The sequence below is a fragment of the Phocoena sinus genome, chromosome 4 (assembly GCF_008692025.1).
Source record: "Phocoena sinus isolate mPhoSin1 chromosome 4, mPhoSin1.pri, whole genome shotgun sequence".
NCBI lineage: Eukaryota > Metazoa > Chordata > Mammalia > Artiodactyla > Phocoenidae > Phocoena > Phocoena sinus.
This window is the reverse complement of record NC_045766.1, coordinates 144073449-144086304: the sequence shown is the minus strand read 5'-3', so window position 1 is coordinate 144086304 and position 12856 is coordinate 144073449. Positions and strand designations below refer to the sequence as shown.

Below are 12856 nucleotides of genomic sequence, written 5' to 3'. Positions count from 1 at the left end.
TCCAGGGTCTGGAGCTGCTCTGAAGTTCAGCAAAAAGAAAAAAGAAAGATACAGACACACGTTTGCTACACGGCAAAATGTTAACAACTGCTGAATCTAGGTGGTCAGTATAGAGTACACACGCTGTATTATCGTGTTCGCTTTTCTACGACATCTGAAATTTTTCATAGCAATGTTTGAAAACAAGCCTTACCTGGGCTGTCTGCCTGCTGGCTGGCGAAGCTGAGAATCTCTCTGCAGAAGTACTCCCGCTCGTTCCCAGTCAGGTGCCGGTCGCTGGCCAGGAGGCTGCTGGTCTGAAGGTAGCTGGGTGCAGGGTCAAGGGGCCTGAGAGGACCACGCGCTGGGGCACTGCGCACACAGCCCCTCCAGTCCCCAGAGGGTGCATCCCGACGGGTGTTCCCCTTTTTCTAGGGTGTTAGGAACTCAAGCAGAGGTCAGATACGCTGACTAGGCACCAGCTTCTATCCAACACAGTACGTGTGTTGAGGCAGGCTTTTCTCTCCTAGTTATCAGGTGCTCCTTAAACCCTCAATGGTGGGCCATACAGAGAGAAAGCAATCCTCCTACTTCATGAACATATTCAACTTAAAGGATACTTTTCAATTTGTCCAAGGTGTTTCTGACATTCAGCTAGCTGCTTCCTTGTGTGTGTGATAGGCAGTGCCCAGCCCTCAGCCAGGTAATTCTTCAAGGCTCCCTGAAGATAGATTTCTGCCTTCTGGGGAGACTTCTTCCTCCTTGCAAATCAACAAACAGAAGCTTTCATTATGGGTCGTGATAATCAACAAACTCAGACATAACCTTTCACGGCCTGCTCTCCACCCTTGACAACCCCACAACCATGAAGCTGGTGCCATCTGCAGACAGTCCTCCTCTGACCACCCCTCTGTATAAGAAAGAACAAGACATCAGGAACACCTAACTGGACCCGAGAACTGCGCTCAGGCTGAGAACCCCACACACGCTGTTTGCCCAGCGTCCTACACTGCCAGAGAGCCTTCAGAGTTGAATCTCCAGATAAGAACGTGAGGGCATCATTCACGATTTCAAGCTGACCTAAGAACACCAAGCGTGAAGAAAGCGGAAGGCTGTGTCCACAGGCACACAACTAGATATGGAGGAAGCTTCGAAACCTGGGCTCGGAACCACACTAACTGCTGAGGACAGGCCAACACAGAGTGGCCTATACAGGCCAGCCGACAGGGGAGCTTGACTCAAGTTGTAAACTCAGGCAAAAGCGCTGAGCAGGTTTCAAAGCTTTACAGAGAACTATGAGGAATTTAAATATCAACACCTATCACCCAAATTTAAACCCTCAAGACGTTCAAAATATAACAAAGTTTAAAACCCAATTAATGAGAGCTTGCCAAAGCTTCAGTGACAACATGGATGCCCCGGCCTTTCCCAGAGGGTTGGGGCTACTGACTTCACGGGACGAAGGCCAACACCAAACAAGCACTCGCTCTCTAAGCATGCTGGGACAACATCCCAGGCTTACTTCTGAAGCAATGAGAGTTCCCAAATTCTCAAATAAATTTTAAACCTATCAGTTACATGTGTCGGTTTCTCTAGACTTTTATGGTCCTCTCCCCCATTATTTTATTTTGTTTATTTAATTAAAAAAATTAATTTATTTATTTTTGGCTGCGTTGGGTCTTCGTCGCTGCACGTGGGCTTTCTCTAGTTGCGGCGAGCAGGAGCTGTTCTTCGTTGCGGTGCACGGGCTTCTCATTGAGGTGGCTTCTCTTGTTGTGGAGCACGGGCTCTAGGTGCACGGGCTTCAGGAGTTGTGGCTCACGGGCTCTAGAGCGCAGGCTCAGCAGTTGTGGCGCACGGGCTTAGTTGCTCCGCGGCATGTGGGATCTTCCCAGACCAGGGCTCGAACCCGTGTCCCCTGCATTGGCAGACGGATTCTTAACCACTGCGCCACCAGGGAAGTCCTCCCCCATTTTTTAAAGGGGTCAGAACCTTCTATATACTTCTTCAGTTACTATCTCCAGCCAAAGATTCTTACACTGTAGAGCTGGAAGGGAGGGCATTTGTCATCCAGTCGCCGTAGACCCAGGCCGAGGGCCACCTGGCTAGTGCATGGTCAAGCTAGAACCAGGACCCAAGTCTCCAGTTAGCAGGCCAGCATCACCCCACTGCAGCTCCAAGCCTCAGCTCACAGCACCTGAGGACATGGCTACTGATTTAGTCATCAGATACACTAGCTGGAGACTAAGGAGAGCTGACCTCCAGCCTCAGCATTACTCAGCTGTGCAACTGACTCCCTGCTCCAATCACACCTGAAACACTAGGAAGGTCACTTAGATGATCTACAGATCCCTTCGGAGCCCTGCAATCAGTTAAAGTAAATCATTCTTCCTTGTTTCATCTAATGAAATGACTAACTACAGATTTCAAGATACCATTTCAAACACACATTTCTTTTGAGAAAATGTAAACGTCTTCTCCCTCATAATCTGTATCTCTTCCCAGTGCTTTGAACTAGCAGTTACACTGCCAGCAGGGGTTCTTTATCAAACACGTGAGAAACATGCCACGCTTTTAGTCTTTTCTCTGGAATCCACTCCAAAGCTGGAGCCAGACTAGAAATGCTCAGTGTTCGCACACCCCAGCTCACAAGCACTCAAGGCTCAGCCCTCTCTCACGGACCTGACACATCACGTGCTTCACGTCACTGACCTCGAGGCTTTCAATCCTCTGAGGAGACATTTAACAGCAACTAGAGAAAATGCTATAGAACACATACTATGTATCACATATAACAGTATATATATTATCTACATGTATATAATATTTACATGTAAGTTCATTAAATTAATTAAATGAAAGAAACACAAAGATCAGTAACAATTATTAAGGGTAATAAGCTGAACTCACTCTGGTTTTCAAAGAAATTTTCTTAAGAAATGATGACTGGTTAACAGTTCACATTTTTTGTTCTACAAGGTTATGTACACTTCATATTATAGCTCCTACATAACAAACCTCTTACTACACGTGAGATGTCTGAAATTCAAAGAAAAGTTCAAAATCAATTACATGTAAAACTCCGCCAGATCCTTTCCAACGAACTTAGCAGATCGAATTCTCCCAATACTTGTATACATTTCAATGGTGGCATGGGACAAGTCCTGCGGAAAAGCAAAGAACCAAATAATTCTGTACTTTAAATTTAATGCTAGACAAATCCTACATTTATTTACCCAAGGCTGAAGCAAAAGACTTCCTTATTAATATAACATAATTTTTTACTTTGTATCTCTTTTTGTGTTATTTGAGTTTTTATGTAATAGTGATTTATACAAAGTCATTAACTTGTACATAAACTATAAATCATAATAATAAAAGAAACGTGAACTCAGCAGGCACAGAATAATTTTTTTCAAAGTATTTTCCATCTGTGGGTAACATTTTTAATATTTTTCTCACATTCTGGATGACAGAGACAGTATTATAGACTACTATCACATGCTGTTGAATTAACCGTGACTCGGGAAGGCAGACGGTCCACCGACTGTCTACTGCACTGCTTTCTAAGACTGCCCAAATTTAAGTCCTTTAAAATCAAGTACAATAGCTCTGTTCAGGTTCAAATTGTTCCTCTGTACACAGAAAACTACTCACTATCCTTTCTTACAATTTCTGTTCTACTGAATGAGCAATACCATTGTGAACAAAATTATAAATATCCAAAGATGCTTTTATGCCTAATTATGGTGCCATGGATACTAACAAACCAACTATTCCAGGTTTCACGCACAACTCCCTAGGGTACCAAAGAAACCAAAGGCCAACAGGAAGGAGGTTCCAAATACCAGCTCACTCCCAACTCAAAAGGTCACAATGTAGCAAAGTCTAGTAGAGAGGGGCTTTCTGCCATGGGCAGGCAGGGAAGATTTGTGATACTTACTAAGTAGTGTTTTTCAAAAGCTTCTACTGATGATAACGCTTCTTTGAGTTTCTTATACGGACTCTGAGCAGTGTTGGCTTAAACAGAAAGAAATAAGAGTCCTTATTCATCTTCATTCTGTCCAGTCATATGAGTTTACATTGCGCCTCAAATGTCACAGGTAAAGGACTTTGTCTGATGTTTACGGAAATCACAAACCACCCGTTCCAACTGAAACTACGTTATTACTTACATTCTTGTCTAATTAATATACTCATGAAATAGTCTAAACCCTTCAAGTAATACTTTTATCTTTAATTGAGACTAGAATTTTTTAAGTACGTGTTACAAATACTACAATGAATTAAATTACTTCCAAAATGATGTGATGTGGTCTCAGGTGGAAACAGTGTAATATACACATAACGCATCTTCCCTGACAAACTGATTCAATCCAGCAAGACGCCTCTCAGGCCATTAGGTATGCTCTACTTCAGCAACAGTTTTGCTAAATCATACTCGTCACGGTGTTCCTACCTAAAAGAAGTAGTAACGTTCCTTTCAAAGTGCTTTATTACCTAGGGGGTAATTTACTCAATAAAAGGATTTGTCTGGCCATATCATTAGAAAAATAATCATCTGTATTTCCGAGGAAGATTGGTGCATTTAAACTGCACTGTGGTCTGTAAAAAGGCATGATCAGCTCATTTAAGCCTACAAGAAACTCAGACACATTTTTAAGAATCGCTACAATTTCTTTCTTTTTTTTTTTTTTCCTTTGGCCACACCGCACCGGCATGCGGGATCTCAGTTCCCTGACCACGGATGGAACCCACGCCCCCTGTAGTGGAAGCGCGAAGTCCTAACCACCAGGCAAGTCCCACAACTTCTTAAACTATTTCTGACATTTTTTTATGCTATTAAAAGCTAAAATAGGGCTTCCCTGGTAGCGCAGTGGTTGAAAGTCTGCCTGCCGATGCAGGGGACACGGGTTCGTGCCCGGTCCAGGAAGATCCCACGTGCCGCGGAGCGGCTGGGCCCGTGAGCCATGGCCGCTGAGCCTGCACGTCCAGAGCCTGTGCTCCGCAGCAGGAGAGGCCACGACAGTGAGAGGCCCGCGTACCACAAAAAAAAAAAAAAAAAAAAAAAAAAAAAGCTAAAATATCCTATGTATTAATCTGGTCAGCTAATAATGAGTGTAATTTCCCAAATGGTGAGTAATTATATCACGGAACCCAAATTATATGTGCCAGTTATAGCCGACATTCTCATTGCTTTCCACCACGTGTACGGGGACATCTCAAAAAGTACCTGTTTCAGGCCGTTCAGCTCCCAAGCCCGCTAAAAGATCAACCGTCCTGTTGAGGTCTTCTGAGTTAGGTCCCTGTTCTGACACAAGTCCACACAGATAGCCCAAGGACTTTAGCTGTTGAGATAAACCCCAAATTTCAATTAATTTGCCATAAGAGTCAGCAGAGAATTTACAAATTTAAATATGAAGTTAAAACCAGCTAAATACTAGAAGAAATTTAGCTTTCCTATCCCAATGATTCTCATCTGGATATGAAAATATATCCTACTGGGATCATTTCAAACTCAAACCTTCTACGTAATAATCCTCAGAGCGGCTCTGACGCTGGTCACCCCCAGCCTGTGCTGTTCGCCCACGCTCTCCCAAGCTTGCCCCACCTCAACCCCTCCCCCGGCAGGCCTTCCTGCTGCGCGCTCGCGCTCGGGACTACTGTCATTTCCTGCACTTCTGCACACGGCTGCACGCTCACCCTGCTTTGTCCCCCCACCCATTCCTGGAGCAGAAGCCTGCCTTTAGCACGAGCGCAGCGAGCACCTGATGTCTGCCAGATACAGAGATACTGGCAGGGAACGACTGCATCCACGCTGCTCCTAGACGCACCCTGAAGTAGCCAGAGCTGCCTGTGCAGGGACCAGGTGAGCAGCACTTCTCCAAACAGCTAACTCCGTCCCCCAGCCCCGCAGGCAGAGCCCCGGCCGAGGCCCACATCGGCACTGGGGCAGTTACCTTCTCTGTGGCATAGCTCCACAGACCCACAGTGTGGGCAATGTTTGAGTCGATCTGTGCCCGGTCGCAACACCCTTCTATCCTCTGCAGCACCTCCAAGCAGCTCAGGAACACCCAGCAATCCAGGGCACCGGGCGGCACGGAGACCTGGGGGCACAGGCGCGGGCGTGTGAGGAGAGCGCTGGGGGAAGCACTTGCGCCCGCTCGCCCTCCTTTGCCCCTCCAAGCAGCTACCCAGTCTCTGCAAAACTATAGGAAAGAGAAACGGGACCTGTAGAGCAGGCCACCTACGGGAGGAAAGGAGCGATCTGTGTCCAAATACACTATTTGGTGTCATATTTCTGATGATACTGAGTGACTTGGCAGGGATGTAACTTGCAATCATGTACTTTAAAAGCTTATTAACAAAAGAAGTCTACAAAAAGGCGATTGTCATCACTTAGTCTACGTTTGAACACTGGTCACCTCTCAGTTTAAAGAGCATATAAGGTGAAGGTGGGAAGCTAAGACCTCAGATGACCACTTGATCACATTTCAGAAGATCATGTTCAACGCTAGAAATCTAAATATTAAGTAAATATTAGATGATATTTAGGAATTGCTATTAATTTTTTAAGTGTAATTATGTTTGTAAAATAGAGCACCTGTTGCTTAGAGATACAATAAAATGTCATCAGAAATTCAAAAGCATCTACTGTATGTGATTGATTCTAAAATGGACTTCTTTTCTACGTTTCAGCGTTTTTGACATAGGGATGCCTCACAGTCAAGGGCATCTTAACACTCACACTCGGCGGAGGAGACTGTCCTCTTGGTGGCACTAATATCGTGAGGTGTCTTACAACTGGTGTCCTAGCTTTGGTGAGACATGCTAATTAGTCCTATTCAAAGTGGGAAAGGAAGAGGTGCTGCTACATCAGGTGGCGAGGGAAGAGCCGCATAAGCTCATGAGACTGACTTATGTAAGAAGGACTCCTTCAACACACCCTGAGCACAAACAAAAGGACGGGGCACCAACTGGAGAGAACAGAGAATGCTATTAAATGTTCCTATAAACGCTAAATTGCCCAGTCTTTGAAAAATGAGACAAACTGCTTAGATCCTTTGAAAAAAATCAGTATAAAAAAAATATTACATGACCAGAAGCAACTTTCATCAAGTGGTACAACTGACTCTCTCGCCCAGAGTGGAGCACCCTCAAAGGGACGCACAGACAGCTGGTTGGTAGGCTGCAGCTCGGGAACCCTGGACAGAGCACGTGCCTCCCCGCAATCAAACTGGGCGAGCTCCGCAGGGCGCGCAGCCGAGGTGGGCGCACGCACTCCAACAAACACACGAGGGGTGCCAACAGCCCACAAGGTTCTCACCCGGGAGCCACACATCTACAGACAGCGGCAGCCCGTGTCCCTGGGAAGGCCGCCCACCCCAGCACCCACGCTGCCTGCACCTGGCAAAGAGCAAGCCCCGCCCCCGCGTGAGGGCCAAGCCCCGGCCGGAACCGTGCGGCGCGCTGGGCGTCTCACAGCTCACACACCCTAACAGGAAGGGCGCGGGCGCCTTTCCATGGGCTCCGGGTCCCTCTGGACAATTTCCTTCGTGAACAACAGACATTTCAAAACTGATTCCTTAAAAAAAAAAAAAAAAAAAAAAACTGATTCCTTATCACGCACCGTTTAGTTTTCTCCGAGCCTCTCTTCTTCCGCTATCAGTGTTACTGGTCACGGCAAGAGCCGCTTTACCATTTTCCAAGCATACAATTAAAGGCATTCTTTTCATTCTCTTTTGCTAAAACTACCTTTTTAAATATAACCCAAATACCGAAAAACCCAGCGTCCTAACGTGAACACTGACGGAGCCGCCCCGTTGGAGGGCCGCGGCCGCCACACGCTTCCTGACACAACATCTGTGCTTCCTCTTGCACCTGTACGTGAAATCAACAGGTAGGTATTCTTCGGTGTCTGCCTGCTCCAGCTAAACTTTACGTTCATGAGACTCTGGGTTCATTTGTTCCCACTGCCAGACGCCAGTCTGCTGTCTGAACAGACGGCAGTCACCGTTTCCCTCGTACGTGATGGACATTTGGGTTATTTCCGGTTCTAGCAGTCACGAACGACGCCACCACGAGCATCCCGGCACTGTCTCCTGGACACCTGTGAACACCCTCCGTGCAGACCTGGGGGGAGACTGCCGGCTCACAGGGCACGCACAGGTTTGGCTCCAGCAGACACCGCCGAACCGTTTTCCAAAGTCGTGGCGCCAACTCCCAGTCTCCTCGTCAAGGAGGGAGTTCCAGCTCCTCCCCCGTCACCAACACTCAGGTCTTTCCACTTCAGCCACTGGGGGGGGCTTCACTGTGGTGGAAGTTTGCATTTCACTATAATTAATGAGATGGGGCACCTTTTCATATGCCTACTGGCCATCTGGATAGCTTCATTTGCCTATTTTCTATTCGTCAGTCTTTCAAGCTGATCTGCAGGAGCTCTTCCCATATCCTGGGCAAGAGCCCTTCCTGACGGCACAGCTTGCGGCCCCGTGACCCCCTCTGTGGTGCTGACTGATGAAGAGAAGCTCTGATTTCCATGCACTTCCTTTCTGGCCAGTGCCTTTCTGTCCTGTTTCAGAAACACCTGGTAACCTGAAGCATGTAAAGATGCTCTCCCATATTATCTTGCAGAAGCTTTGTTGTTTTATCTTTCATAGAATAATAATCACTCGTGGCTGGCGTGAGACTCGGCTGACTCGGAACCGTGTATTCACTGAGTGAGTTTCACCTCATATACCCAGGCTCTACCCCAGTGCCTGGGCTCAGGCCTCGGCTTCCCCTCAGACTCTTCTCCACGCCTCCTCCTAGCCCTTCGCTTCTCTCCGCCTCCACCTCCAGGTCCTAACACCCTGAATGCACCCCGGCTTCAAACCCAGCAACGGCTTCCCAATAGCTACAGAATAAAATCCAACCCTCCAGATGACGTACACTTTCAAAACCTGGCTTCCAGTACCTCTGGAGCCTCACCTCCAAGCCCTGGCTCACCCCTTAAGTTCTAGCAAGACTAAGCTCCTCTAGAGTTCTTTAAGTAACAGTGAATTTTCTCTGCCTGAAACGCACTCTACTCTCTCTGCACCTGCCGCCCAAGCCATGTCCACCTGGTGGATCCTGACTCAGCCCGTGAAAACCAAAGCTCCTCCACAGGGCAGGGGCCGGTCTGTCTCGCTCTCTGCTAAAAACACGGTGCCTAGAATAAATGCTTGCTTGGCACAAAACAGGTGCTCAACGAATAACTGCTGAATGAATGAATCTTTTAAAACCTCGCTCACACGAGACCACCTCTGCAGACCTTCCCTGGCACACGTTAGGCGCTGCCGACACGCTCCTGCAAGCTGCCCCTCCCTGCTTGACACCTCGCCACCTCCGAACATTCCGCTCTCACTGCCTGGCAGCCCCGGGCTCTGACGGCCTGCTCACCTGCTGGCCCCACGCGCCCTGCTGTGGGTTTCTTGAGGGTGGGTGGGACCCATTTCTTCCGCATTTGCGGGCCCTCCCCCCACCACCGTGTTTACCACAGTGCCCAGCAGGTAAGCAACTGTTTCTTGAATGGAACTGGGCAGTTCCTCCTTGAATGCTTTCCCCGTTCCTGCGAACCACTGGCTCTCACCGGTGCTGACACCTTGGGCCGCTACCTCCTCCTGTCGGCTCCCGCTGCTCTCCCGGTTCAGGTCCTCAGGGCTCCAGGCCCCACGAGGACCCCACCTATCCACGTGGGGAGGAGCCCGGCAGAGTGTCCGGTACACAGCAAGTACTCGACGACCCCGAGCCCGCCCCTCGGCTACACCTCTGCTTTTGTGCCCTGCGGGGCCTGAACCTTGGAACAGCAATGCCAGCTGGGCCAGTGGCCTCTCATGCCCGGCACCGGCCTGTGTCTCTAGGTCCTGAAGAGTCCCTATCCCCCTTGGCCTGCCCTGTCTGTGAACATAATGAGAACCTAAGCTCATAAAAGATAAGTCAGTACTGAGGCGAACACATCAAAACAGAAATCCTCTGGGCAGTTATTGTAACAAAAATAAAACGGCCTTCTAGAGAATATCTTCCTTATATTGTTCTCGTTTACCAATCTGGTAAAGATTGAAATATACACACAAGTTACTTTCTTTCTTACCATAGACGCAGGAAAACAGCACTGCTAGTGTAACTAAAAATGGGAAGATCTTTCTGGAAGGCAATTTGGCGATGTACACTAAAAGCGTTAAAGACACATGCATCCTTGAACTGGCCATTCTACTTGTATGAATGCACTGCATAAAGATGCCATACAAGGATACACACTCTTGCAACTGCAGACACTGCTGAACAATCCAAATGTCCGAAACAGGACCAATTAAATAAACAGCAGCTCTCCTCCAGACAGAAAGGCCACAGACCACAAAGGGAACCTCTTGCTTTAGAATAAGCAATGACATTTTCTTCTGTATATCTGTCTGTATTTTCCAAATTTATACAGAGAATATACTCAACTTTTGGTAAAGCGGGGCGAAATCTTTTAAACGTTGCAGACAAAAAGAAATACTCTGTAATGGAGTCACTGGAGCTCACACAGAACTGACATAACTTTCCAGGTGTTACTCCCTGACCCCAGCAGCTGTACGGGGTAGGTACAATTTCCATGTTCACACATTTGCAGTCGGGGAGCTGGTCCCAGGCCTTAGGTAGCACCCCTGGGGTGTGACTCCAGGCCCCACCCCAGAGCTGGCATCTGGCCACCACAGTGCCTCCTACTCAGAGAAGATACTTTAAATCAACTGATAAGCCAACCAGGGAGTTCCCAGGGCATGCTTTACAAGCCACAAGAGCAAACACACACAGCATTTTCTGCAGAAGGAATGTTACAACGAGAAACACACAAGACGGCTGCAATACTTAGGCTTTTGGCTTTAAAAGGATGAACAACCGTAGCCTGACCCTAGAAGAACCACGTACCGGCTCAGCCTGCGCGTTGCCTGACGCCCTGGCCTATGTGCCCGCACGGCTCTGCCCAGCCCTGTGCAGCAGAACCCAAGGCTCCATGCCGGCCTCTGGCCGTGGACGTGACTGTGAAAAATAATCACCAGAAAGCTAGCCAGACATAGGAAATGAGTCTAGTTTTGAGGGTACCATCAAATGTACAGAAAAAGTAAACAATTCTGAGTCTTGAATTTTCATTGTTTCCGTAAAAATTTGAAGAAACTCTAAGAATAAACTTTTTGGGTTAACTGCCAACTGCAAAGCTTAAGATGTAACAACCCCCCGCCCCCACACTACCTAGACAAAGAATCTCAGTTGAGAAAGTTGAGAGAAGAATTCTGTGTGTGAAGCTCTGCGTGCCCTCTGCAGTGTCATCTTTTGAAAGAAAGAGCCAAGAAGACACCAGTAAGGAGCGTCCTCACTTGCCTGAAGGATGACAACAGGCTGACCGCCCTGAACTCGCGTCACCTCGTGAGTCCCCGACCCACAGGCAGCCACTGCTGGGTGCCCATCCGCAGGGCCGGGCGGGAAGGCGGGGGGCATCCCATGCAAGCGGGCTGCTTGGGGCCCACACTGCTGGCCTCCGAGCTGCACTGTCGCCCTGCAGCTTGCCCCTCACAAAGGGCGCCTGACTCGGGACAGGAGCCAAGCTTGGGGCGAGAGTGGAAGGCACCTCCGAAGCACAGCAGACAGGACAGGCGGCCCCACAGGAGCGCCACGCCCGGGGCATGCCAGGCGCCTGCCGGGACCAGCGACGGTGGCTGAGGAGGCACCTCAACGGGCCCGGCTGCCCCGTCTGCTGCCCCGACACCAGGGGACACCAAGCGGGGCACGGTCACACAGCACAAGGGGGACAGAGAACGGGAAGTCGTGTCCTCGGGGACCACAGTGTGGCTCCCTCCCCAACTTCAGCACCCTGCTCGCCCTGCAGCAGAAGCAGACAAGCACCAAGACAGGGGGAGCGCCTTCACGCAGGGAGGGAGGAAAGGGAAGAGCGCCAGCCGGGACGGGATCTGCAGGGAGCACCCGGGACGGCAGCAGCCCTGGACGACAGGCGTCCCGGCCGCTGCCCCCGCCCCGCTCACGCCGCCCGCCACCACTCACTCGGTTCTCTTTCCAGCCAAGAGGGTGAAAACTGACCCATTCCAGCGACTTCTACAGAACTCGGGACACAGGCCAAGCCAGGGGACCCATTGCACGGCAAGTGAGTAGGACACTGTCCCCACACGCGGCAGGCAAAGATGCTAGTAGCATCCGCTCCACACTGGCTGTCCCGGCCGCCTGCCTGGGAACTGAGTGTACCCCGTCCCCGGGCGCCCTGCCTTCCAGCTTCCAGAAGGCCTGGAAGGGAGGAGAAAGAAGTGTGGGCGGCACCCTCCTCCTTGCTGCAGAGCCAGAGGCCCCCCGGTGCTCCCTCGTCTCTCTGCAGCCTGGCAGTTGACTGACTAGTCAACCGTCTAAGGCAAGAAAAAGAATTTGAAAAAGAGTCTGTGACCGGCTGGGCCCAGCACTGAAGAGGCTGGCTCTGACCACTGTCCGTGGTTTCCCACACCTGCCCCCCATCTGTGCACGTCCTAAAAGTCCCTCCTGGGGTGACCCCAATTTGAAAGCGCCACGGCTGAACTGCTTGGACTCTAATACACATCCCATGTTTTTCCCCAATCCAGTAACAAGACAAAATCTCTAAGTCAGTAAACTCTCTAGGCACCCATGAACACAGGCGGCCCTGCCCCATTGATGAAGCAAAGCCCCCGCCCACCCCAGTCTGTACAGCTACATAGGAGTAGCCAAAGCAGATTATCGAAATCTACTCAGTGACAGGCAGCCACAAGAATATCATCTCAAGGTTGAAAATGTTATTTTTCCTCATACACTTGATTAGATGTCCAAGGAAAAAAAATAATTTGATAAAAAGTCTTAAATT

The 12856-nt window shown here is 49.2% G+C and overlaps 1 protein-coding gene across 5 annotated transcripts in view; it reads right to left on the bottom strand.

Moving 5' to 3' along the window:
• Window positions 1-12856, bottom strand: part of TRAPPC10 (trafficking protein particle complex 10) — a 100818-nt gene that overhangs the window by 26759 nt on the left and 61203 nt on the right. For 4 of the 5 annotated variants that reach the window (XM_032629970.1, XM_032629969.1, XM_032629966.1 and 1 more), the window contains exons 8-14: window positions 6174-6188; window positions 5940-6086; window positions 5213-5327; window positions 3923-3999; window positions 3052-3143; window positions 600-740; window positions 194-306 (exon numbers count right to left, since the gene is read on the bottom strand). In XM_032629970.1, the coding sequence (XP_032485861.1) occupies window positions 194-306; window positions 600-740; window positions 3052-3143; window positions 3923-3999; window positions 5213-5327; window positions 5940-6086; window positions 6174-6188 (700 nt within the window). The remainder of the gene's footprint in view (window positions 1-193; window positions 307-599; window positions 741-3051; window positions 3144-3922; window positions 4000-5212; window positions 5328-5939; window positions 6087-6173; window positions 6189-12856) is intronic. The other variant, XM_032629967.1, reaches the window with a different exon arrangement.